Below are 26,676 nucleotides of genomic sequence, written 5' to 3' on the forward strand. Positions count from 1 at the left end.
AGGCTGAAGTGCAGTATCACAAACTGCAGCCTTGACTTCCTGGGCTCCTGTAATCCTCTTACCTCAGCCTCCCTTAGTAGCTGGGACTACAGGTGCATATCACCATGCCCGGCTAGTTTTTTTAGTTTTTGTAGAGACGGGGTCTCACCAGGAGTTCAAAACTCACCAGGCTGGTCTTGAACTCTTGGCCTCAAGTGATCCTCCCACCTCCGACTCCCAAAGAGCTGGGATTACACGCGTGAGCCACCTTGTCCAGCCTGATGTTGTCTTTGACTCCTGACTCATTTAGAAGTGTGTTGCTTAGATTCCAAAAACAATTTTGGGGTTTTTAAGATACTTTTTGAGAGTTTCTAATTTAATTTTATTGTGATTGGAGAACGTACTTTGCATAATTTCAGTTCTTTTCAGTTTATTGAGGCTTGTTCCATGGCCGAGAATGTGGTATACAGGAACTTAAGTTTGTAAGAAACTACTAAACTGGCTGTGCTATTTAGCACTCTCACTAACACTATGTAAATGCTCTAGTTTCTGGAATACTTGCCAGCACTGTTATTGTCTTTAAAAAAAAAAAAAAAAAACTTTATTGTAGTTGATGTGTAGTGATACCTAATTTGGGCTTTAGTTTACATTATTAATTTTTATTCTTGTTAAAATCAATTTGAATAAAACTTACAAATCGTGGATTTTTTTTTTTCCAGTAGATGACAAAATGTACTGAGGGATTGGTAATAGTTCATCATTTGTATGCTGCGTAAGTGCTACTTTTCAGTTTTCTTTTTTTTTTTTTTTGAGACGGAGTCTCACTCTGTCGCCTAGGCTGGAGTGCAGTGGTGCAGTCTTGGCTCACTGCAACCTCTGCCTCCTGGGTTCAAGCGATTCTCCTGCCTCAGCCTCCCTAGTAGCTGGGATTACAGGCACCCACCACCACGCCTGGCTAATTTCTGTATTTTTAGTAGAGTGAGGTTTCACCATGTTGGTCAGGCTGGTCTGGAACTGCCGACCTCGTGATCCGCCCACCTCTGCCTCCCAGAGTGCTGGGATTACAGGTGTGAGCCACTGCGCCCGGCTAATTTTCAGTTTTCTAAGAGTTTGAGTGTTTGTTTGCTTTTTAATATTTACTTTTTTTTTTTTTTTTTTTTGAGACAGAGTCTTGCTCTGTCACCCAGGCTGGAGTGCAGTTGCGCGATCTCGGCTCACTGCAATCTCCGCCTCCCAGGTTCAAGCGATTCTCCTGCCTTAAGTAGCTGGGATTACAGGTGCATGCCACCATGGCCAGCTAATTTTTGTATTTTTAGTAGAGATGGGGTTTCACCATGTTGGTCAGGCTGTTCTTGAACTCCTACCTCGTGATCCACCCACCTCAGCCTCCCAAAGTGCTGGGATGACTGGCGTGAGCCACCGCGCCCGGCCAATATTTACTTGTTTTTTGTTTTTTTTGGTTTTGTTTTTTTTTTTGAAATGGAGTCTTGCTGTGTTGCCCAGGCTGGAGGTGCAGTGGTGCGATCTCGGCTCACTGGAAGCTCCACCTCCCTGGTTCACACCATTCTCCTGCCCCAGCCTCCTGAGTAGCTGGGACTACAGGTACCCACCATCATGCCCAGCTAATTTTTTTGCATTTTTAGTAGAGACGGTTTCACCGTGGGAGCCAGGATGGTCTTGATCTCCTGACCTCGTGATCCGCCCACCTCAGCCTCCCAGAGTGCTGGGATTACAGGCGTGAGCCACCGCGCCTGGCCCTATATTTACTTTTAAAGAGGATTTGTAAGAGCTTCATGAGGATTTTAGTTACTTGTGGCTTTTGAGTAGATGGGTATAAGGTGATTTAAATTGTATACTACAGTGTCTTTAGTGAAATATATATAACATGAAATTTACTGTTTTAACCATTTTTGAGTGCACAGTTCTGTGGCATCAAATAAATTAACTTTGTTGTCCAGCCATCACCACCCTTCATCTCCAGAACTTTTTCATCTTTCTAAACTGAAACTCCATACCCATTAAGCAGTAACTTCCTGTTGCTGTCTTTCTCCATCCCTTGGTAACCACCATTCTGCTTTCTGTCTTTATGAATTTGACTACTCTAGGTACCTTATATACATGAAATCATATAATGTTTGCCCTTTTGTGACTGGCTATTTCCTTAAGCATAAATAGTCTTCAGAGTTAATTCACATTGTACTGTCAGAATTTCCTTCCTTTTTAAGGCTGAATAATATTTTATGTATGTATCACATTTTGTTTATTCATCCATTGATGGATATTTAGTTTGCTTCCACTTTTTGGCTATTGTGATTAATGCTGCTGTGAACATGGATATACAGATATCTGTTTGACTTTCTGCTTTCAATTCTTGTGGGTGTATACCCAGAAGTGGAATTGCTGGATAATGTGGTAATTGTATTTTCAGTTTCCTTGAGGAACTACAATACCATTTTCCCTAGTGGCTGTACCACTTTACATTTCCACCAGCAGTGCACAAGAGTTTTAGTTTCTCCACATCCTCACAAACATTTGTTATTTATTTAGTTATATTTATTTATTTGAGACAGGGTCTCACTCTGTTGCTGAGGTTGGAATGCAGTGGCACAGTCACAGCCCACTGCAGCCTCAACTTCCAGGCTTGAGCGATTCTTTCACTTCAGCCTACTGCATAGCTAGGGCTACAGGCATGTGCCACCAATCCTTGGCTATTTTTTAAATTTTTGTTTGTAGAGACGGGGCCTCGTTATGTTACTCAGGCTGGTCTTGAACTCCAGGGCTCAAGTGATCCTCCTGCCTTGTCCTCCCAAATTACTGGGATTACAGATATGAGCCACTGTACCTGGTCTGTTTTTTAATTTAAAAAAAAATGATAGCCATCCTGTTGGGTGTGAAGTGGTATCTCATTTTGTGTGTGTGTCTCTGTGTGTGTGTGTGTGTGTGTGTGTGTGTGATTTCCCTAATGATCAGTAATATTCAGCGTCTTTGCAGGTTCTTACTGGCCACTTATATACAGATGCTCCTTAATTTATGATGGTATTATGTTCTGATAAACTGATCATAAGTAAAAAATGTTGTGAGTCAAAAATGCATTTAAATTAGCCTGAGCAACATAGCAAGACCCTCATCTCTAAAAAGATTAAAAATTAGCTAGGTGTGGTGGTACGTACCTGTAGTCCTAGCTACTCAGGAGGCTGAGACACGAAGATTTCTTGAACCCAGGAGTTTGAGGCTGCAGTGAGCTATGATGGTACCACTGCACTCCAGCCTAAGTGACAGAATGAGACCCCCATCTCTCAAAAGAAAAAAAAAGGTATTTGATATTCCAATAAACCCACCATTAAGTCAGGAAATTGTAACTGGAACCATTGCAAGTTGGGGACCGTCTGTATCCTCTTTTGAAAAATGTCTGTCAGGTTCTTTGCCCACCATGACTCTTGATATCCCAATGTTTATTTGAAGTAAACTGGCATAATTTAAACATTATAGAGTGTTTTCTCCTTTTTTTGGGTGAGTTACTGATTTCTGACACTAGAACTTTGCAGTGGCCAGACTTAAATAATTGCTGCACTAACAGATGTATTTGCCTTTGTTTTGTGGATTATATCTTTTTAAAACATGGGGGATTGGTAAACACATGCAAGTAATTGAATGTAAGTGATATTTAGAAGATTTTCTTTAAGAGAGTAATGTGTATAGTTTCAGAATACCTGAATGGGTTGGGGAGGAGAAGATACCTGGGTAGCCAGTAGTGTTGTGAAGTGAATGTTTTTCTTCTAGAATAAGTTGTTAGGAGATCGAAAGTTTCATTGAACTTTTATAAAGACTAGGGTAATGATTTCTTTTCTTTTTTATTTTTTTGAGACTAAGTCTTGCTCTGTTGACCAGACTGGAGTGCTGGAGTGCAGTGGTGCGATCTCGGCTCACTGCAACCTCTGCCTCCTGTTCAAGCTATTCTCCTGCCTCAGTCTCCCGAGTAGCTGGGATTACAGGCACGTGCTACCACGCCTGGCTAATTTTTATATTTTTAGTAGAGACGAGGTTTCACTGTGTTGGCCAGACTGGTCTCAAACTCCTGACCTCAGGTGATCCACCAGCTTTAGCCTCCCAAAGTGCTGGGATTACAGGCGTGAGCCACCGCACCCTGCCTGATTTCTTATTATTATGTAACTTATGTAACTACATGGACTAAGACTATGGGTGTACATGCCTTCCCCAAGGAAAATCGAGGTGGTGTTACTACACGATCAAGTAGACGAGATGTCCCAGAGGCAAGATAAAAATTATGTGAACTATAAAAATGTTAATTTTTGGCCGGGCGCGGTGGCTCACGCCTGTGATCCCAGCACTTTCGGAGGCCAGGGTGGGTGGATCACAAGGTCAGGAGTTTGAGACCAGCCTGGCCAACATGGTGAAACCGCGTCTCTACTAAAAATACAAAAATTAGCCTGGCACCGTGGCAGACGCCTGTAATCCCAGGTACTCAGGAGGCTGAGGCAGGAGATTGAACCCAGGAGGCGGAGGTTGCAGTGAGCCGAGATCATGCCATTACGCTCTAGCCTGGGCGACAGAGCAAGACTCTGTCTCAAAAAAAAAGAAAAAAAAAAGAAGGTTAATTTATTTCTTCTTTTAAAAATGGATTATTATAGAAAATTCTTATTAAGAAATTAAAATATAGGACTTCGTGGTGTTGAGGGGTGCAGAAGGAAGAAGCCATTGATTGGAGTGCAGTTAGAAGGGAGTAAAGAGAAAGCTTAAAAATGTAGACACAGAATGATTGTCATAGAAGGATAGTTTTTTGTTTTTTTTTTTGAGATGGAGTTTCGTTCTTGTTGCCCAGGCTGCAGTGGCACAATCTTGGCTCGCTGCAACCTCCATCTCCCAGGTTCAAGTGATCCTCCTGCCTCAGCCTCCCAAGTAGCTAGGATTACAGGCATGTACCACCACGCCCGGCTAATATTTGTATTTTTAGTTGAGACGGGGTTTCACCATGTTGGCCAGGCTGGTCTCGAACTCGTGACCTCAGGTGATCCACCCACCTCACCCTTCCAAAGTGCTGTGATTACAGGTGTGAGCCACCATGCCTGGCTAGAAGGATAGTTTTAAAGGCTTATAATGTGGAACTATTTTGGACATAGGGTGCTTTTGATGAAATAATAGAATCTGAAGGGAAAAGGCTGTTAACCTGTTGGCTCAAGAAAAATGTTTTTTTGGTTCCTTAGATTTTTTTTTAAACTAATTATGGGTTTTTTATTGTATAGGCTGTCTTCTTGGTATCTTTCATTGTTATATTAACACTCTCTTAGTGTGTGCAAGTAGATGTGAAGGGATGAAAACACAGTTTAATCTTTGGTGTTTTTTGATCAGAAAGGGCTTGTTCAGGGCTGTTTAATATAAAGTGTTGAGTTTGTGAATTTTTTTTTTTTTTTTTTGAGGCAGGGTCTTATTATGTCATCCGGGCTGGAGTGCATGAACAGCTCACTGCAGCCTCTATCGAACTTCTGGGCTTGAGTGATCCTCCCACCTCAGTCTCCTGAGTAGCTGGGACTACAAGCGTGCACCACCACGTCCAGCTAATTTTTTATTAAATTTTTTTGTAAAGATAGGGTCTCACTATGTTGCCCATGCTGGTGAATTAAAAAAAAAAATACAGCAGGTTCCTCACTTTCTGCTTTGCTGTGTATCTGAGTCAGCATTTAATCTCCATGTATAAGAGATCATTTAAAAATAAGTTTGAGGCTGGGCGCAGTGGCTCATGCCTATAATTCCAGCACTTTGGGAGGCTGAGGTGGGAGCATTGCTTGAGGCCAGGAGTTCCAGACCAGCCTTGGCAAAATACTGACACCCTGTCTCTCCAAAAAAATTAGAAATTTAGCTGGGCATGGTGGTATGCACCTGTGGTCCTAGCTACTCAGGAGGCTGAGCTGGAGGATTGCCTGAGGCAAGGAGGTCGAGGCTGCGGTGAGCTATGATGGCACCACGGTGCTTTGGCCTTATTGACAGAGTGGGATCCTGCCTCTCCCCCCCCCCCCCAAAAAAAAAAACTTGAATATTTGAAGATGTAACAACCATTCAATAATGGAGAACCCTAGTGCTTTTTAAATAATTGTAATTTATGTTTTGATGTGAAAAACAGGCACTGTGATTTGCTGTAAACACAGTGTTTAAAGGTAAAGAACAAAAGAAATATATTTGTAAGTTTAAATTATTTAAACATGGGACGACATAATGTAAGATGTTATTATGAATATGAGCTAGATATGCATGGCATTAATTTTAACTTGAGTTTTAGGTTCAGAACACAATTGCCTAGTAATAAGCATTTAAATCAAGTACTTAAAATCTAGTTTGTGGGGAAGTCATTATGGCACTGCAAGATGCCTTGTACCTGCCCATCTTGCATATTTCTTGCCCCTTTCCTGGAATCAGCCATTTCTCCGAAGACTTCTGGTCCTTTTATTGGGAGAATGATGCAAGAAGCCACAGCTGAGTGCTAGGTGTGTTTGTTGCTGCTAGCTTGTCATTTTTATTGACAGCCAGGAAATGTGTGTGTGTGTGTATAATATCAAAGCAGTATATATACACATCTAATATTTCTATATATGACCACTTATATATCTATGGTAAACTAAAAATGAGTTCCTACTGATGTCTCCAAGTCTAATCCATTGGATCATTCTAGTCTCCTTCTCTTGCTTATCTGTAAATTTTCACTCCAACATTGAGAAACCTGATACCTGCTATCCACCATTCAGTTACTTAATTGTTTTATTCCAGTATAAATGTATAGCAGTATCAAGATACTTAACTTGAACCCCTAGGGAAAGAACTTTATCAACTTTTGTGCAGTTCCTTTTGCCTATTTTTCCTTTTGCAAATAAAAAAAGTATTTATCTTTAAATTTTTGGTAGAGACACAGCCTTACTGTGTTGCCCAGGCTGGTCTCAAACTCCTGGTCTTAAGTGATCCTCCTGCCTTGGCCTCCCAAAGTGCGGGGATTATGGGTGTAACCACCCCCAGCCCCTTCTGCTTGTGTTCTTAGAGACTTCACTGATTTCCGAAGTAACTTATGTCAGCATTTCCCCCCCACTGTGTTTGGTGAGGTCATTTCATGTATTTGTAATACTGTTAGATTCTTGTCACATCTGCTTTCCATCCTGGGATCTTGCCCCTGCCCAATGATATTTTTAAATTTGCATACTTTGAAGTTCACGCTTTTCATTGCAAAGACCAATGGGTTTTGACAAACGCATAATGTCATATATCTACCATTATAGTATTACTGTATACAAAATAGGTTTGACTTAAAAGCATCGTCTGTGCTTCACCTGTGGAATTCTGTGTCCCCTTCTCCTACTCCAGGCAATCACTGTTTATGGTTTTGACTTCCAGAATGCCATAAATTGAAATCATTCTGTATGTGGCTTTTTCATACTGGCTTTCTTTCATTAGCAACATATATTTAAAATATATATTTTCATGGTTTGATAACTAATTTCTTTTTTTTGTTTTCTTTTTCTTTTTTTTAAAATACAGGGTCTTGCTCTGTTGTCCAGGCTAGAGTGTGGTGATAGGATTATGACTCACTGCAGCCTCGACCTCTGGGGATCAAGTGATCCTCCCACCTCAGCCTCCCAAGTAGCTGGGCTATAGGTGTGTGCCACTGTTCCTGGCTAGTATTTTTTCTACTTTTTTTGTTGAGATGGGGTCTTTCTTTTTTGTCCAGGCAGGTCTTGAACTCCTGGACTCAAGTGAGCCACCTGCCTCAGGCCCCCAGGTACTGGAATTACAGGCATGAGCCACTGCACCCAGCCCTCATTTTCTTTTATCACTGAATAATAGTCCATTGCATGGATGTCTCACGGTTCGTTTATCCTTTCTCCTGTTGAAGGACATCTTGGTTGTTTCCTGTTTGGGGCAATTATGAATAAAGCTACTATACACATTTACATGCGGGACTTTTTGTGGACATAAGATTTCCTCTCATTTGGGTAAATGCCTAGGAATGTGATAGCTAGATCCTATGGTAAGGGCATGTTTAACTTTGTAAAAAACTGCTAAACTGTCTTCCAAGATGGCTGTATCATTTTGCATTACCACCAGCAAAGAAGAATTCCTGTTTTACATCCTCGCCAGTATTTGGTATTGTTCGTTTTTGGATTTTAGCCATTCTAATAGGTGTGCAGTGGTATCTCATTGTTTTAATTTGCAGTTCCATAACGATATGATGTTGAGCAGTTTTTTAAAGTGCTTGTTTGCCATCTGTGTGTGTGTATATATGTATATATAATTTTTTTTTTTGGTGGGGTATCTGCTCAGATCTTTAGCTCATTTTAAAAACGTAGTTGTTCTTACTGAGTTTTTAGAATTATTTGTATAGTTTGCATGCAAGTCTGTAATCAGACTTGTATTTTGCACATGATTTCTCTTTGTGTTTTCATTTTTTTAACAGTGTCTTTCACAGAGGACAAGTTGTTAACTTTAGTAGAATACTAGCTTAATTTTTTCTTTGAAGGATCGTGAATTTGGAGTATCGAAAAACTCATTCCAAACCAAAGGTCATATTTCTTCCTTTTTGAATTGGAATATTTTCTTTCTTTTTTATATTTAAAAAAATTATTTTTTAATATTGAGTAGATTTTGGGTAATGATACGGGAGTTTTTTGTTTTGTTTTGTTTTTTCTTTTTTTTAAAATTTTAAGTAGAGGAAGTGTATTCCTGTGTTTCCCAGGCTAGTCTTAAACTCCTGTCCTCAAGCAGTCCTCTTGCTTTGGTCTCCCAAAGTGCTGGGATTATAGGTGTGAGCCACCATGCCTGGCCTGTAATGGAATATTTTCTACATTCTTATAACAATCATTTTATAATTCTTATAACATTCTCTACATTCTTATAACATTTTCTACATTTTTATAACAATCAAGAAAAAATCATTAAGTCCACCTTATTTCTAAGACTTCATGGCACAAATCTTTTAAAAATACCCAATGCAGATGTCATTTTAGTTAAAACTTGCTTGCTTCCTCAGATGCTTCTGGTGTTGTTTCCTAATTTTTGTTTCAGATTTAAATTTTGGTTTTGAATTTACCAGTTTACACTTGATTGTATTTCTGCCTGCTTTCCAGTTATCCGGTTATTTCCTTTTTTTTTTTTTTTTTTTTTCCGAGACAGAGTCTGGCTCTATTGCTCTGTTGCCTAGGCTGGAGTACAGTGGCTCGATGTTGGCTCATTGCAACCTCTGCCACCCAGGTTCAAGGGATTCTCATGCCTCAGCCTCCCGAGTAGCTGGAATTACAGGTGTGTGCCACCATGCCCAGCTATTTTTTTTTTTTTTTTTTTGTATTTTTAGTAGAGACAGGGTTTCACTATGTTGGCCAGGCTGGTCTTGGACTCCTGGCCTCAAGTGATCCACCAGCCTCGACCTCCCAAAGTGTTGGGATTACAGGTGTGAGCCATCACACCCAGCCCGATTATTTCCTATATCCTTTTTGTTGTTTCTGTTTTTGCTATTTCTTTGTGGCCAGAATGGTTTATAATGTAAATCGTTATACTTTCCTTCTCTTCTTTGATAGCCTACCTAAATTCAGATGAGAAATGTCTTATATTCTGCATCTGTTTTTTCTTATTTTAAACATTTTTTTGTAGAGACATGGTCTTACTATGTTGCCCAGGCTGGTCTCAAACTCCTGGCCTCAAAGGATCCTCCCACATTAGCCTCCCAAAGCCGTGAGCCTGTGTGCCCAGTCTGTTTTTTTTTTTTTCTTTTTAAAGAAAGCAGGGATCATATATTAAGAAAAAAACCTGAAGTGCCTAATAATGGCCTATGATTTTTGTTAAGCGTACAACTAACAGAAGTATTTGATGGAATGATTTCTTCTGCTGGAACTTAATACTGGAATTATTCTTTACTTTTTTGTTGTGCTCATTAAGATTAATTGATTTCTGTAGTAGGGGCCTGGTTAGGGATTATTAATTTTTTTTTTTTTTTTTTTGAGATGGAGTCTCACTCTGTCGCCCAGGCTGGAGTGCAGTGGCGCAATCTCGGCTCACTGCAAGCTCCATCTCCCGGGTTCACGCTATTCTCCTGCCTCAGCCTCCCGAATAGCTGGGACTACAGGCTCCCGACACCATGCCTGGCTAAATTTTTGTATTTTTAGTAGAGACGGGGTTTCACCGTGTTAGCCAGCATGGTCTCGATTTCCTGACCTCATGATCTGCCCGCCTCAGCCTCCCAAAGTGCTGGGATTACAGGTGTGAGCCATCGTGCCCAGCCTGGGATTATTAATTTTAAACAAGTACTTTAAAAAATACTCGGAGGATTTGATGCGAAGTTCAGTGCTTAAACTGGAAAAGTTTCTTAATATTTTATATGTTTGAAGCTATATTAACATTTTATAGTTCACAATATTAGCATTGCTAAATAGCTTATACGTATCTGGATTGGACTTAAATTGTAAGCTCACTAATTAAGATACATTATGTTTCGGCTGGGCGTGGTGGCTCACACCTGTAATCCCAGCACTTTGGGAGGCCGAGGCGGGAGGATCACAAGGTCAGGAATTCCAGACCAGCCTGGCCAACATGGTGAAACCCCATCTGTACTAAAACTACAAAAATTAGCTAGATGTGGTGGCGGGCACCTGTAGTCCCAGCTGCTTGGGAGGCTGAGGCAGGAGAATCGCTTGAACCCGGGCGGCGGAGATTGCAGTGAGCCGAGATGGTGCCACTGCACTCCAGCCTGGGCGACAGAGGGAGACTCCATCTCCAAAAAAAAAGATACATTATGTTTCTTTAACGTTTTGTTTACCTGTTTACTTTTTTTGATATACCTCTTAAACAGATTGGTTGGTTAAAACGGATGTCCTGGGGGAGAAAGACAACATTTGCTGAACTGTTTAAGTTTTGGTAGGCTTCTTGGTAATTTAAATGGGAAGAAAATTTTAAAAATTGGCAGATAGAAAGGAGGAGGCTTTTAGATTAAAAAATAGCGTGATAGGAAATTTGAATCTGACTTGGGGGCAGAGAAGTAAAATATATAAGCAGGCGTGTGTGTCGGGGGTGGTGGTTGTTGAAACGTGGAAAAAGGGAGGAGGAAGAAGACTGGTAAGAGGCATGAAAAGCTTGTATGGGCGTTTTTGAGACTGCTAAGAGCAGCATCGGGGTGTAGCAGGCAGTAGGTATGCAGACCTTGTATATACTGGGAGTTGGATACTTAGTAGTTGTAAGTGTGTGGGATGAATATGGATGGAGGCATGGGGTGATGGGTATAGTATAGAATACATTTCAGTTTCAGGAGTATTGTGCTTGGACAGCGTTGTATTTGATTGAGCAAACTTTTAACCAAAATACTTTATAGAAACAGGATAAACAGCGTTCAACTTTCTCTTAAGAACAGAATCTACAGGTCTGGGGAAGAGAGGAAGAAACAACCCAAAATTAAAACTGTAAATCTTTGTTTTAATACAGCTTATGTTTTTAAGTAAAAATAGCATTAATTATTCACACATTTGTAGATATTTTTACCTAGATCTAAAGTTTTAGTGCTACCCCATAATCATTTTAATAATTTTTTTCAGAGAATTTACCTGATTTTTGTCCTTTCTGTGAAGTTTGTTTCATTTTTTAAACGTAAATTATTTCATGATTCCATATCCACATTCTCAGCACATTTTTAAAAAATTGATAACACTTTATTTTTTTTATTATGTACAATATAGTTTTTGAAGTATATATACGTAGTGGAATGGCTAAATTTAGCTAATTTACAAATGCATTACCTCACATAGTTATCATTTTAGTGGTGACAGCACACATCCACTCTCTTTACAGTTTTCAAGAATACAGTATATTGTCATTTACTGTAGTCACCTTGCTGTACAATAGATCTCTTGAAATTTATTCCTCCTATTTGACTATGGTTGTATGTCCTTTGACCAACATCTCAGCATTTCTCCCTTAGGCCCTTAGCCTCTGGTTACCACCATTTTACTCTCAACTTTTTCTTTTTTTTTTTTTTTTTGAGACAGAGTTTCACTGTTGTTGCCCAGGCTGGAGTGCAATGACGCTATCTTGGCCCACCACGACCTCTGCCTCCCGGGTTCAAGCAATTCTCCTGCCTCAGCCTCCCAAGTAGCTGAGATTACAGGCATGCGCCACCACGCCTGGCTAATTTTGTATTTTTAGTAGAGACTGAGTTTCTCCATGTTGGTCAGGCTGGTCTCGAACTCCCGACCTCAGGTGATCTGCCCGCCCCGGTCTCCCAAAGTGCTGGGATTACAGGCATGAGCCACTGTGCCTGGCCTCAGCTTCTAAGAGATCAATATTTATAGATTCCACATGTGAGTGAGACCATGTGGTGTTTGTCTTTCTGTGCCTAGCTTATTTCATTCAACCTAACGTCCACTGGGTTCATTCACGTTGTTGCGAATGGCAGGATTGCCTTCTTTTTTATGGCTAAGTAGTATCCTGTTGTGTGTATGTGTGTATGTATATACACGTTTATCCTTTAATGGACAGTTAGATTAATTCTATATCTTGCCTATTTCGAATACTGCTGCAGTAAACATGGGAGCGCAGATATCTCTTCACATACTGATTTCATTTCCTTAGAATATATGCCCAGTAGTGGAATTGGTGGATCATATAGTAGTTCCATTTTTAATGTTTTGAGGAACTTCCATATTGTTTTCCATTATGGCAATACTAATTTTCATTAACACCAACAGTATATAAAGGTTCCCCTTTCTCCACATTCTCGCCAGCTTATATTTTGCCTTTTTGATAATAGCCATTCTAACTGGGGTGAGGTGCTTTCTCATTGTGGGTTTGATTTGCATTTCCCTGATTAGTGATGTTGAGCATTTTTTTCTTACACCTATTGGCTTTTTGTGTGTCTTCTTTTGAAGAACATTTATTTGGGGCTTTTGCCCATTGTTAAATTGGATTATTTGTTTTTTTTTTTTGCTATTGAGTTATTTGATTCCTTATCCTTTTTGGATGTTAGCCCCTTGTCAGATGTAGAGCGACATGCAGAGGAATGAAGCTAGATTATCTCTCACCATATAAAACAGTCATTTTATATTTAATTAGAGAATTAAATATAAAACCTGAAACTATGAACCTACTATAGAAAGAAAACATAGGGGAAATGCTTCATGACATTAGTCTGGGCAAGGACTTTTGGATATGACCTCTAAAACACAGGCAACGAAAGCAAAAATAGCAAATGGCATTATTATTATTTTCTTAATAAAAAATTGTATTAGAAGCATTCAGAATTTTAACAAACAACTGCAGCTTTTGTTTTTGCAATTACAGAGTGGTATTTAGTTTAGTTAACAGAACAATTATTTCATGTAAGCTGCATAGAGACAACAACTGAAGATGAAGAAACTACCATCTCCATAAGTAACTGATTTGTGCTGTGCACCAAGTACCTTTAAATTTCCATGCCATTTTACAACCCCCGTGCTATACCAAGAAGGTTAGTGGCTATTGAAAATACTACCAGGACAGGGCTATCTAAAGACATGTTTGGTAGTGTATTAACTGTACAAAAAAAGACACTGTACAGTTTGAAAACAAATCTTATACAGCCTTACATTTCAATTCTTTCTTCAAAAAAAAAAAAACCCTGCTAGAACCAACTGATTTGTCATCATCTTCATGTTTATCTTTATTTTCCTCTTCTTCCTCATTCTCTTCATTTTCCTCATCTTTCTTCTTTTTCTTGCTTTTTTTTTCAGCCTTGATGACTCTTGTTTTTTTTTTTTTTTGCAGCATCAGGCTTTCCTTTAGCTTGGTATGCAGCAATATCCTTTTTGTATTTTTCCTTCAGCTTCACAGCCATCTTTCCATAAGGTTGCTTGTCACCTGCAGCTCTCCCAGTTTCTTTGCAGTATATCCAGTGGATAGGCCAGGATGTTTACCTTTGATTTTTGGCCCATACTCAGAACAGAACAAGAAAAAGGCCAAACAAAGGAGGCCCGTTGGGTGTATTGGGATCCTTGAACTTCTATTTTGTTTTCCCTTTAGGAGGGGTGTAGGTTTTCATTTCTCCTTCATAATGGGCCAGGGTTATCTTTGCCTGTCTTCACATTTTCCCTTCTCTTTAGCAAATGTGGTTTTCCACCTCTTTGAGCGCTTCTTAGAAAGACCCTTAGAAGCTCACTGAAGCATCTGGGTGCTTCTTGTGCTCCTCCTGGCAAGTTTGCACAAATAATGTGTATGATGACATTTTTGCCTCTTGACTTCTTTGGATCTTTGCCCATGTTCAGTTATTTTTCCTCATCAAGGCATAGAGTTGCTCAGTGCCTTTCTGGCTCACACTTGCCCTGGCGTTGTTTCTGTGGAGCTCAGTGTACGGCCGACACATGGCATTATATCAAACTGAGACGCTTCTGCGTGGCAAGGGAAACAGTCAACAGAATGAAGAGATGACCTATATAATGGGAGAAAATATTTGTAAACTGTACGTCTAACAAGGGGTTAATATTTTCATTGTTTCTGAATCAATAATTTATAATAAGTTTTTTTCTTTCATTTTTATGTGGCTCTTCCTAGACCTTGGATTGTAACATGTAGTTCCTGCTATGTGGCTTTCTGCATGTTTATAATTTTAATAGTTTCTCTTGGAGCTTCCCAACCTGTTTCCCCACCCTTCACCCCGGTATTGACTAGAAATCTATCTCAGCTCTTACTTTTTATCCCATTGTCTCTACTCTTGCTCATTTTACCTGCCTTGGTATCTAATCACCTTTTCTATAGAGATACTTTTTGACCACTTATCCATCTCCTTTGCCCTCCTACTTCTCATTGCCTTTAACTAAAACTCTAGATTGGATGTCTCATGTTGAACATAGTGAAACCGACTTCCTTATCTTTCTCCCTAACTCCTCCTTCATACTTACCTTTGTAGTCACTGTGGGGAAGGTGTAGTCCTAAAGCCTGACAGTGAAAGAGATTGAACGTGGACTGGCCTTTAACTCATTGTTGTCCCCAGCCCCACAATTCCTCTCCCACTAGTGTGAAACCGTACAGCTCACTTGTTATTCTTCATCCTTCTTTTCTCCATTCTTAGGGATAAATGTCTAACTAACTATAGTATGTCTGAGCTGCTGTAACCTTTTGAAAAGTAGCTGCATATTCCCTCGCTCATCTCTGTATCTTCCAAGATATTTCTTATTTTATTACTTTCCTGGAAAAAAAATCACCTAAGGATAAGCATTTCAGGGTAAAATTTTGAAAACTTGTGAAAAATTTGTATAGGTAAATGATCAAAGCACATAGTGACTAGCATTCTGGTAATGCATGAAAGTAACGACTGAGCATCTGAAAGGTCAGAATTCCTGTTTACTGTGATGGAAGAGACCATGGGGTGAGCATATTTGGCAGAGCTCGGGTAGGGTAGAGATGGGAATACATTTTGGATATGATAAGTTTGAGGTATTTATTGGACCACCAAGTAGATTTGGTTATTATGTATTAATAGTCTTTTTTAATCTAGAAGAATCCCCCTCCCTTGACAGTACTTTTTTGAAGAGTTCAGGTCTGTTGTCTAATAGAATGTCTCACATTCTGGATTTGTTTGATTGTTTTCTAATAATTGCTTAAGGTGAAACATTTTGACAAGAATATAACATAGGTGACATTGTGTATGTTTTATTGCATCACATAGGAGGCATATCTTGTCAGGTCGCATTAGTGCTCTTAAGTTTGATCATTTGGTTAAGCTTATGCCACCACATCTTTCCATTGTTAAGGTATTTTATCCTATGTAAGATTAGTAAGTAGGCTGGGTGTGGTCGCGCCTGCAGTCCCAGCACTTTGAGAGGCAGAGGTGGGTGGATCACATGAGCCCAGGAGTTTAAGACCAACCTGGGCAACATGGTGGAACCTCATCTCTAAAAAAATACAAAAATTAGCAGGGTGTGGTGGTGTGCAACTGCAGTTCCCGCTACTCGGGAGGCTGAAGTGGGAAAATTGCTTGAGCCCAGGAGGCGGAGGTTGCAGTGACCCAAATTGTACAGCTGCACTCCAGCCTCCATGACAGAGTGAGACTGTGTCTCGAAAATAAATAGCCAGGTGCGGTGGCTCATGCCTATAATCCCCTCACTTTGGGAGGCTGAGGCAGGCGGATCACCTGAGGTGAGGAGTTCGAGACCAGCCTGGCCAATATGGCAAAACCCCATCTCTAATAAAAATGCAAAAATTAGCTGGGCATGGTGGCTCATGCCTGTAATCCCAGCTACTTGGAAGGCTGAGGCAGGAGAATTGCTTCAACCTGGGAGGCAGAGCCTGCAGTGAGCCAAGATCGTGCCACTGTACTCCATCCTGGGCAACAGAGACTCTGTCTCAAAAAATAAATAAATAAGATAAAAAAATAAATAAAATAATTAGGAAGTAATCAGGGGACAAATGTGTTAGGACACCTAATAACTTTTAACATACATTTTTATTCTCTTTACCTATTCAATACATAAACTTGAAAAACAGTTATTTCATCCTCACAGTTTTATAATAGAAGAGATGTTTCTTGTATAATCAGAAGTTTAGAAAGATGCTTGTCAGAATTAAAAATAAGGGACAAAATGAAGTTTGAGACAGTGTGGAAGTGCAGTGGGAGAGGGCGGTGGTAAAGCCAGCCTCAGTGGCTGTTGGTGGTTGTGTTTGCATGTGTTTGGAGGGCGGTGCTGACCACAATCTTGATGTATAAAACTTTCCTGATTCCTTATAGCTATTATAAAAAAAGTTTTGCTTTTAAAAATGTAAGCAACATTATATTCTTAGTCTTCAGCGATCTTGGTTTGAGTTAATGAACTTATTTATTTTTTTACAGGTTTAAATGTGATACTGGTGTAGATCTCCTTGTTCTAAGGTAATTTTTTATTTTTTGAAAATGTGTTGTATTAAATTTGTTAGTCAAGTAGTTTGTCTAGAAAGTAAATTTCAGTTAACAAAATTGTATCAGTGACTAATTGACTTACCACCTGGCCTTATAGGCGTTATCTGTCATAGAGAAGACTGTTATCCTCAGGAGAATGATGGTTACTACACCTGTAGTGTAGAATAATATGCTCAGTACTTGTTTGCTATAGAAAATTAGTAGGTTGTTATGGAACCTTGGGTTTGCACATTTTTGGTAAATCTCAGTTTGCCTTAGGATCCTTGAGCATTGGGTTGAATGTATTAGTTTCCTAGGGCTGCTGTGACAAATACTACAAACTGGAGTGATTAAACAGCAGACAGTTATTTTTATTCTCTCACTGGTCTGGAGGCTAGAAGTCCAAAATCAGTTTTGGCAGGGCCGTGCTCCCTCGGAAGGCTCCAGGGGAGAACCCTTCCTTCCTCACCCCTGCCTGACTTCTGGTGGTTGCCAGCAGTCCTTGGTGTTTCTTGGCTTTTAGCTGCTTCACTCCACTCCAGTTTCTGCCTCTCTCTTCAGATGGTCTTCTCCCTCTGTAGCTTTCCTCTCTGTAAATCTCCTTCTCCTTTTTTTCTTTTTACTTTGAGACAAAGTCTCACTCTGTCACCCAGGTTGGAGTGCAGTGGTGTGATCTTGGTCCACCACAACTTCAGCCTCCTGGGCTCAAGAGATCCTTCCACCTCAGCTTCCCAAGTAGCTGGGACCACAGGTGCATGCCACCACACCCAGCTAATTTTTGTAATTCTTGTAGAGGCAGGGTTTTGCCATGTTGGTCAGGCTGCTCTCAAATTCCTGGGCTCAAGCAATCCACCTGCCTTAACCTCCCAAAGTGTTGGGAATATAGGTGTAAGCCACTGTGCCCTTAATCTCTCTCTCCTTATAAAGGCACCAGTCATTGGATTTTGGGGCCCACCCTAATCAAATATGACCTTGTCTTAACTTGATTACATCTGCAAAGACCCTCTTTACGAATAAAGTCACATTCACAGATCCTGGGGTTAGGACTTGAACTGTCTTTTGGGGGAACACAATTCATCCCCAAACAGGTGGGAACTGGCTCATGCTGTAGTGATGTGAGGATGCGGTGATCATTTAAACCCGTAATGCCGTGTTCTAGGAGGTACTAAAATATTTCGGAATTGGTATAGAAATGAAAGTAAATGCATATTAGTTATTAGTGAGCCTTTCTAAGAAGGTGAAGGAGGTTTGAGGGAGTAATGAAAGGAAGGAAAGTTCTTCTCAACTCTTGTGTCTACCTGGTTAGTGTCTATTTACTGTTCCAGTTATTGGCTTTTGTTTTGGTCATAAGTGACTGAAAAATGCAGATTACAATTAGAATGAAAGTGTTTTTAATGTGGCAGTGCATATGATAGTAGACACGTTTGCTTTTTGGGGTTTGAGATTTGAAGTAATGTTCTTTAAATGGCCTATACTGTATGATGCTTGTGAATAAATACGAAATCCAGATTGCATTAACTTTTTTCTTCATTCTCTTTCTCCATTTAAATAAAACAGCTATATTCATCCAACAAGCCATAAAGCCATAATGTGGTATAACATCCTTTTTGAGAGGTGAATATTATTGAATGAAAATGGCTGACAGAAGTGGGAAGATTATTCCAGGACAAGTGTATATTGAGGTGGAATATGATTATGAATATGAAGCAAAGGACAGAAAGATTGTGATAAAACAAGGGGAGCGGTACATCTTGGTGAAAAAGACCAATGATGACTGGTGGCAAGTCAAGCCAGATGAAAACTCCAAAGCGTTTTATGTGCCAGCCCAGTATGTGAAGGAGGTCACGCGCAAAGCTCTCATGCCACCTGTTAAACAGGTAGCTGGTCTGCCAAATAACTCCACGAAAATAATGCAGAGTTTGCATCTTCAGAGATCAACAGAAAATGTGAACAAATTGCCTGAGCTTTCAAGTTTCGGAAAGCCATCGTCATCTGTTCAAGGAACAGGTCTTATTCGTGATGCCAATCAGAATTTTGGACCCAGTTATAATCCAGGTCAGACTGTCAACCTAAGCCTGGACCTGACCCATAATAACGGAAAGTTTAACAATGACTCACATTCTCCTAAAGTTTCCAGCCAGAATAGGACACGCTCATTTGGTCATTTTCCCGGTCCAGAGTTCTTGGATGTAGAGAAAACTAGCTTCTCCCAGGAACAATCTTGTGATTCCGCAGGAGAAGGCTCTGAAAGAATACATCAAGATTCTGAATCTGGTGATGAACTTAGCAGCAGCTCCACTGAACAGATAAGGGTAAGATTAAAAATAGAATGAGGAAACACTGTACCACCCTAGTGAAAATATTAGTTATAGTTTTAATTGAAATATTTGTAAGAGTTAAGACTTGTTTTGCTTTGTATTTTCAGAGTACATGGGTTCTATCCTGATTTAGAGATCTAGAAAATATGTGAAATAACTTGTGGAGTTCATAAAGGGTCACTTTGGTTTTCATAATTATTCTTATACCATGACAGGACTAGATCTACTTTAAGTGAGGAAACTTTTTTTTCCCTTTTCTCTATTGATTGTGTATAAGGCAGAGGGGATTTACTTAATTTATTCAGTGATGATATTTCTTCTAATAGAAAAAATTTTTACTCTTTTTTACCTATACCCATTTTGACTTGGTTCCAAGAAGTCTTCAGGTAATAATGGTTATTTGAGGAAAGATGTCATTGGAATATTAACTGCTAACTTTTGTCTTAAGTGTCTAAGTATCCACACTTGATTTCACTGAGTATTGGCCTGGAAAAATTTTTCTGTGTTCCTGGTTCTTTTTTTTTTTTTTTTTTTTTTAAGACTAGGTCTTGCTCTGTTGCCCAGGCTCTAATACAGTGGAACAGTCATGGCTCACTGCAGCCTTCACCTCCTGGGCTCAAGTGATCTTCTCACCTCAGCTTCCCCAGTAGCTGGTACTACAGGTGTGTGCCACCACAGCCAGCTAATTAAAAAAAATTTTTTTTTTTTTTAGAGACAGGATCTCACTATGTTGCCCAGGCTGGTCACTTCCTGGGCTCAGGTGATCCTTCTGCCTTGGCCTCCCAGAGAGCTGGGATTACAGGTGTGTGCCACTGTACCTGGCTTTTTTTTTTTTTTCTTTTTAAACCTTTCTTTTGAGATTAGATCTATGCCATTTTATTTCTCAAGTGAAGTGAAGACATTTTAAAAGTACATACGTGAAATTGAAACTTGAATATATTTTGAAAAGTCTAACTTTAAGTGAATTTAAAAATTAATGAGTTTTTGGCTTGAAGCTCTGTTGTAAGATTATTCATCAAGTCTGTGAATAATTGTGAGGGGTGCCCTTAGGTGTGGTCTGTTTGTCATGGAAGTATATTCTTTCTGTAGGTTGTAATTTTTCTTGTGACATTTTGGAATGGAAATAGGAAAAAGGGAAGACTTTAGAAAAACTTCTAGTGTTTGAGATCAAGGAAGCTATGTGAAGTACCTCTGTCAGTTTATCATTGTGTGTCTTAGTTTTTGTTCAGTCTTTATGTGATACTCTGACATAGAATATATAGTCTTTCCTGGAATTTTTCTATATTTAGCTCCTCAGGGAACTAATGGGCCTTAGGAAAGACACAGGATTCCATCCAGCCATCACCACAATTTCACACTTCAAATTACATTTTATATTTATGTACGCACGCAATCCTATGTTTTTTTCATTACAGTCATCTTAAGTTCACTGCCCTGGAGTTCCATGGCTCCTAACTTCTCCTGGGGCCTTAACACTGTTTGGAAATCCTATTAGATTTCTCCAGCCAGCCCTCTTCCTAACTCTCCATGGCAGCTATTTCAGACCTTCTTCGTTTTACTCAGTTCTCTGTTTCACTTATTTTCCCCTGCTCTCATGAGAAGATAACCTTGCCTTCCTTCCACTTTACAGCAAATATGAAAGCCATGGGATGGAAATGACTTCAGCTTTGGGGAGCACATGGTTAATAGTACTGGCTTTAGATTGGAATCTGGTTCTGTATCACTTGCCATCTGTGTGATAATTGGGGAAAATTACTGAACCTCTGTGTGTTTTAGTTTCTTCATTTAAAAATTGGGGTCACGGTTCTTGAGGCACATAATAAATGCATTATGTATCTATTGATGTTTAATAAACTACCCCCAATTCAAGTGGCTTAAAATAGTAAACATTACCACTTGGTTCCTGTGAGTCACTGAATCAGAAGCAGCTTAGTTGGGTGATTCCAAAGGCTAGGGATGTCTCCTGAGGTTGCAGTCCTAATGAAGGCTGGGGCTGGAGGGGCTGCTTCTGAAGATGGTTCACTCACGTGGGGCTAGTTGGGCCTCTTCATGGCTGCTTGTGTGTTGTTTCTATTTTTCTTCAGATGGAGCAGAGAGAATGTGGTAGACACTGCATTGTCCTTTAGTCCTCATCTTTGAAATTGCCCACTGTCATATCCTATTGATTGTGCAGTTCAGCCCTGTTCTGTGTGGGAGGAGACTACACAGGGGTGTGCATATCAGGGTTTGAGGATCATTGCGGAGCCTCCTTGGGGACTGGCTATAACAATAAGTATGCCATAAAATATAGCTGCCATTGTTATTATTGTTGTTATTTCTGTTATTATTTCCACCATCAGATCTATAAATACACCTGTATCAACAGTCCTCTTTTCCCCCAGTACAATGCAAGTGTTTCCTGTGCAATCAAAGAACATTCTCTTCATATTCACTCTTCCCACATTTCACATACCTTATGCCAAAGATTATAGTATTGTGCTTATATGGCTTTAGACTTGTTGTTTGTCAAGTGTTTTCAGCATTTACATTTGCTCATGTTTTTCTCATCTTAGTAAAGCTCTTCTTCAGCTCCGCCTTCCCGTCTGAGCATCTTTTATCTTCCTTTACCTTTATCGGCGACCCCTCGAAAAACTGATATGTATTTGCTTTTCTGCACTTGCTCATTTCCAACTCACTTGATAACCTCTCCAGTGTGGTTTCTGGCTCCACCACACCACCCAAACTGTTTCTGCTAAAGATACTCATGGTTTCATTGTTGATACATTTACAAGGCAGTTAAAAGAATTTTAGTGTGCGCTTGTAGTCCCAGCTATGCAGGAGGCGGCAGTGGGAGGATCACTTGAGGCCAGGAGTTTGAGACCAGCCTGAGTGACATAGTGAGACCTCGTCTCTAAAAAACAAGAACCAAAAAACCCCACAAAATTTTATACATAATTTATACTTATCACAGCCAACAAGATTAATAATCAGATGCCAAATTTAATTTTTTTTTCAGGCATAGCAAGCAAGGGTGTAAATATTACTAATTTTCAGTGTATGGCTTGATGAATTTTTACTTATGTATACATTCTGTAACCAGTCTCGAGCCCCTTCCTTGTCAATATCACACCCTCAGCTCCTATGTCTGTCTTAGGAGGTTTTCATTTTCCTGACTTACATCACTACTGATCAGTCTTCTTTAATTAAACTTTTCATTTTGAGAGAATTGTAGATTCATAAGCAGTTGCAAGAAATAATTTGGAGGCCGGGTGTGGTGGCACATGCTTGTAATCCCAGCACTTTTGAGAGGCCGAGGTGGGAGGATCACCTGGGCCCAGGAGTTCGAGACTAAATTGAGAAACATGGCGAAACCCCATCTCCACAAAAAATACAAAAATTAGATGGGTGTAGTGGCATGTGCCTGTAGTCCCAGCTACTTGGGAGGCTGAGGTGGGAGGATCATTTGAGCCCAGGAGGCAGAGGTTGCAGTGACCTGAGATTGCACCATTGCACTCCAGCTTGGGCAACAGAGTGAGACCCTGTCTCAAAATAATAATAATAATTTGGACAGGTCTCTTGTACCCTCTATCCAGTTACCTTTAGTGGTAGCATCTTGCAACACTATACTGTAATATCATGATCAGGGCTTTCATATTGGTACAGTTAATATGCTGAGCATTTCCATCACCACGGGAATCCTGTATGTTGCCCTTTTACAGCCATAACCAATTCCCTCCCATCTTAACCCTCCTTAACCCCAATCACCACTCATCTGTTTTCCATTGCTATACTTTTGTCATTTGAAGAATTTTATATAAATGGAATCATACCTTTGGGGATTGGCCTTTCATTCAGTATAACTCTGTAGATTGATCCAGGCTGCTGTGTGTTACCAATAGTTTGTTCTTTTTGTTGCTGAGTGGTATTCTATGGTATGGATGTACCATAGTTTATTTAACCATTTATCCGTAAAAGAATATCTAGGTTGTTTCCTGTTTTTGGCTGTTGCAAACAAAGCTGCTATAAACATTTCTGTACAGGTTTTTATGTGAATATAACTTTTCATTTCTTTGGGATAAACGCCTTCAAGTATAATTGCTGTTCATAAAGTAGTTGCATGGTTAGTTTTTAGAAAATAGTCCCAAGTGTTTTTACAGAGTGACTGTATCATTTTAAATTCCCACCAGCAATGTATGAGTAATCCAGTTCCTCCGCGTGCTCACCAGCATTTGGTGGTGTCACTATTTTTTTATTTTAGCCATTCTGATAGGTGAGTAATCTTATTTTGATTTTGATGTGCATTTCTCTGATGGGTACTGATGTTGAATATGTTTTCATATGTTTATTTGCCATTGATATATCCTCTTCATTGAAATGTTTCTGCGTGTCTTTTGCCCATTTTCGAATTGGATTGTTTGGTTTTTTTACTGTTGAATTTTGAGAGTTTTTTTTTTTTACTTAGTTTAGATACTAGCCATTTGCCAAATACATGGTTTGCAGATATTTTCTCCCAGCATGTAGCTTGCCTTTTCATCCTCTTGATAGTGTCTTTGCAGAGCACAAGTTTTTAACTTTGATGAAGTCTTGTTTACTGGTTTTTCCTTGTGTGGAATCATGGTTTTGTGTTAAGTCCAAGAACTAGTTTTAACTTTGTTGAAGTCCAGTTTATCTGTTTTCCCTTTTATAGATCATGCTTTTATATCAAGTATAAGAACTCTAGCTATATTAGGCTTCTCCAGAGAAATAGAACTGATAAGGTTGTGTATGTGTATGTGTATACAGTCATGCACCGCATAATGACATTTCAGTCAATGATGGACTGCATGTATGATGACGGTACCAGAAGATAATAATACTGTATTCTTACTGTTCATTTCTATGTTTAGATGCACAAATACTTACCATTTTGTTCCAGTTGCCTACAGTATTCAGTACAATAATATGTTGTACAATTTTGTAACCTAGGAGCAATAGGCTATACCATCTAACTAAGGTGTGTAGTAGGCTATACCATCTCGTTTTGTGTAAGAACACTCTGTGAAAGTCAAAGATGAAATTGACTGTTACATTTCTCAGAAAATATCCCCGTTGTTAAGTGATGCATGAAGTCCAGAATTTGCAGGGTGGACTGGCAGGCTAGAGACTCAGGGAAGAGCTGATGTTGCACTTCAAATTGATAGGCTGTCTGGTGGCAGAATATCTTTTTGCTTGAGGTAGGTCAGTCTGTTGTTCTATTCAGGCCTTCATTTGATTGGATGAGGCCCACTCACATTCCGGAGGGCAATCTGCTTTACTCTCAGTCCACATTTAAAAGTGTTAATTTCATCCAAAAAAAAGCACTGTCACAGAAACTTTCAGAATAATGGAAATATCTGAGTACTGTGGCCCAGCCCATTTGACACATACAGTTAACCATCACAGAAGCCTTAGATCCTGAATGCTTTATTTTTTTTTAAGTTTATAGTTTCACATTTTATGTTTGAATTTGTGATCCATTTTGAGTAATTTTTTTTTTTTTTTTGAGATGGGGTCTTAGTCTGTTACCTAGGCTGGAGTGCAGTGGCACGATTGTAGCTCATTAGAACCTTGAACCACTGAGCTCAAGTGATCTTCTCAGCCTCATGAGTAGTTGCGACTACAGGCATGTGCCACCATGCCCAGCTAGTTTATAATTTTTTTTAAGAGATAGAGTTTCACTGTGTTGCCCAGGCTAGTCTTGAACCCCTGGCCTCAAGTGATACTCTTGCCTCAGCCTCCCAGTGTGTTGGGATTATAGACATGAGTCACTGTGCCTGGCCATGAGTTTAATATTATTTTATATAAGGTGTGAGCCTTAGATCAAGATTCTTTTTTTTTTTTGCCTATGGATATCTAATTGTTATAGTACCATTTGTTGAAAAGGCTGTCTTTCCTCCAATAAATTGTCTTCTACCTTGGTTAAAAATAATTTGGGCTCCTTTGTGTGGGTCTATTTCTGGGTCCTCTATTCTGTTTCATTCATATATGTCCTTTCTTTAATACCATGCAGTCTTATTTACCATAGCTATACAATAAGTCTCGAAATCAGATAAACTGGTTCCTCTCACTTTATTCTTCTTTTTCAGAATTGTTTTAGCTATTGTGGTAGGCTGAATAATACTTACCAAAGATAACACGTCCTAATCCCTGGAACCTGTGAATGTTACCTTATTTGGGAAAGAGGTTTTTGCAGTTGTGATTAAGTTAAGGATCTTGACGAGATTATCCTAAACCCTCCATGTAATCACAAATATCTTTATAAGAGAGAGGTAGAGGGCACTGCACACAGAGAAGGCTATGTGAAGAAGAAACAGATTTGAAGATGCTGGCCTTCAAGATAGGAGTGATGTGACCACAAGCCAAAGAATGCCAGCAGCCACAAGAAGGTGGAAGAAAGAAAGAGGGAATTCTTCCCTAGAGCCTCTGGTATGCACATACAAGAGCATCAGAATTGTTAACTTGTACCTCTGTGGACTATGACTTTATCAACTAGAATAAAGTGTTTATAGTACTGGAATATAGTAACTTTAGTTTTACAGATTCTACACATTTTCAAAGGTTTTGAGATTAGCACCTTTTCCTTCATCCTGGTTTAAGAAGGTAGTTTCAAACTTTTTTTTTTTTTGAGACCAGGTTTTTGCTCTGTCACCCAAGCCTGGAGTACAGTGATGTGATCTTGCTTCACTGCAACCTTCCACTTCCCAGGCTCAGGTGATCCTCCTGTCTCAGCTTCCCGAGTAGCTGGGACCAGGCATCCACCACCATTCCCAGCTAATTTTTTTGTATTTTTAATAGAGATGGGGTTTCACCATGTTGGCCCGGCTGGTGTCAAATTCCTGACCTCAGGTGATCCTCCTGCCTCTGTCTCCCGAAGTGCTGGGATTACAGGCATGAACCACTGAGTCCAACCAGTTTCTTTTTCTTTTCTTTTCTTTTTTTTTTTTTTTTTGAGACGGATTCTTGCTGTCACCCAGACTGGAGTGCAGTGGCGCAATCTTGGCTCACTGTAGTCTCTGCCTCCCAGGTTCAAGCGATTCTCCCGCCTTAGCCTCCTCAGTAGCTGGGATTACAGGTGCACCACCGTGCCCAGCTAATTTTTTGTATTTTTAGTAGAGACGGGGTTTTGCCATGTTGGCCAAGGCCAGTGTCAATCTCCTGACCTCAAGTGATCAGCCCGCCTCAGCCTCTCAAAGTGCTGGGATTACAGGCTTGAACTGCTGAGCCCGGCCCAGTTTCATACATTTTTAATAAAGTTAGGTTGTTTTGTCATAGTCTGCATTCTGTCCTGGAATTCCCGAACCACCTCAAATGCCTACATTAAAAAAAAAATTTGCATACATTGGGGTTCATTCTTTGTGTGGTAAACTTAAATGTGTTTTAACAAATGCGCAATATTGGGTATCCACAATTACAGCACCATACAGGATGTAATTACTACCTTTTAACATCCTCTGTGTTTCACCTTCCTTCCCTCACACTTCTGGCAACCAGTCATCTATTGAC

The 26,676-nt window shown here is 39.8% G+C and overlaps 1 protein-coding gene across 9 annotated transcripts in view; it reads left to right on the plus strand.

The window, feature by feature from the left end:
* ARHGAP12 (Rho GTPase activating protein 12) overlaps positions 1 to 26,676 on the plus strand; it is a 129,271-nt gene that overhangs the window by 7,535 nt on the left and 95,060 nt on the right. For all 9 annotated transcript variants that reach the window (XM_063710220.1, XM_004049237.4, XM_019035414.3 and 6 more), the window contains exons 2-3: positions 16,814 to 16,852; positions 18,416 to 19,170. In XM_063710220.1, the coding sequence (XP_063566290.1) occupies positions 18,487 to 19,170 (684 nt within the window). In that variant the 5' untranslated portion in view covers positions 16,814 to 16,852; positions 18,416 to 18,486. The remainder of the gene's footprint in view (positions 1 to 16,813; positions 16,853 to 18,415; positions 19,171 to 26,676) is intronic.

This window comes from Gorilla gorilla, chromosome 8, assembly GCF_029281585.2.
Source record: "Gorilla gorilla gorilla isolate KB3781 chromosome 8, NHGRI_mGorGor1-v2.1_pri, whole genome shotgun sequence".
Classification (NCBI taxonomy): Eukaryota; Metazoa; Chordata; class Mammalia; order Primates; family Hominidae; genus Gorilla; species Gorilla gorilla.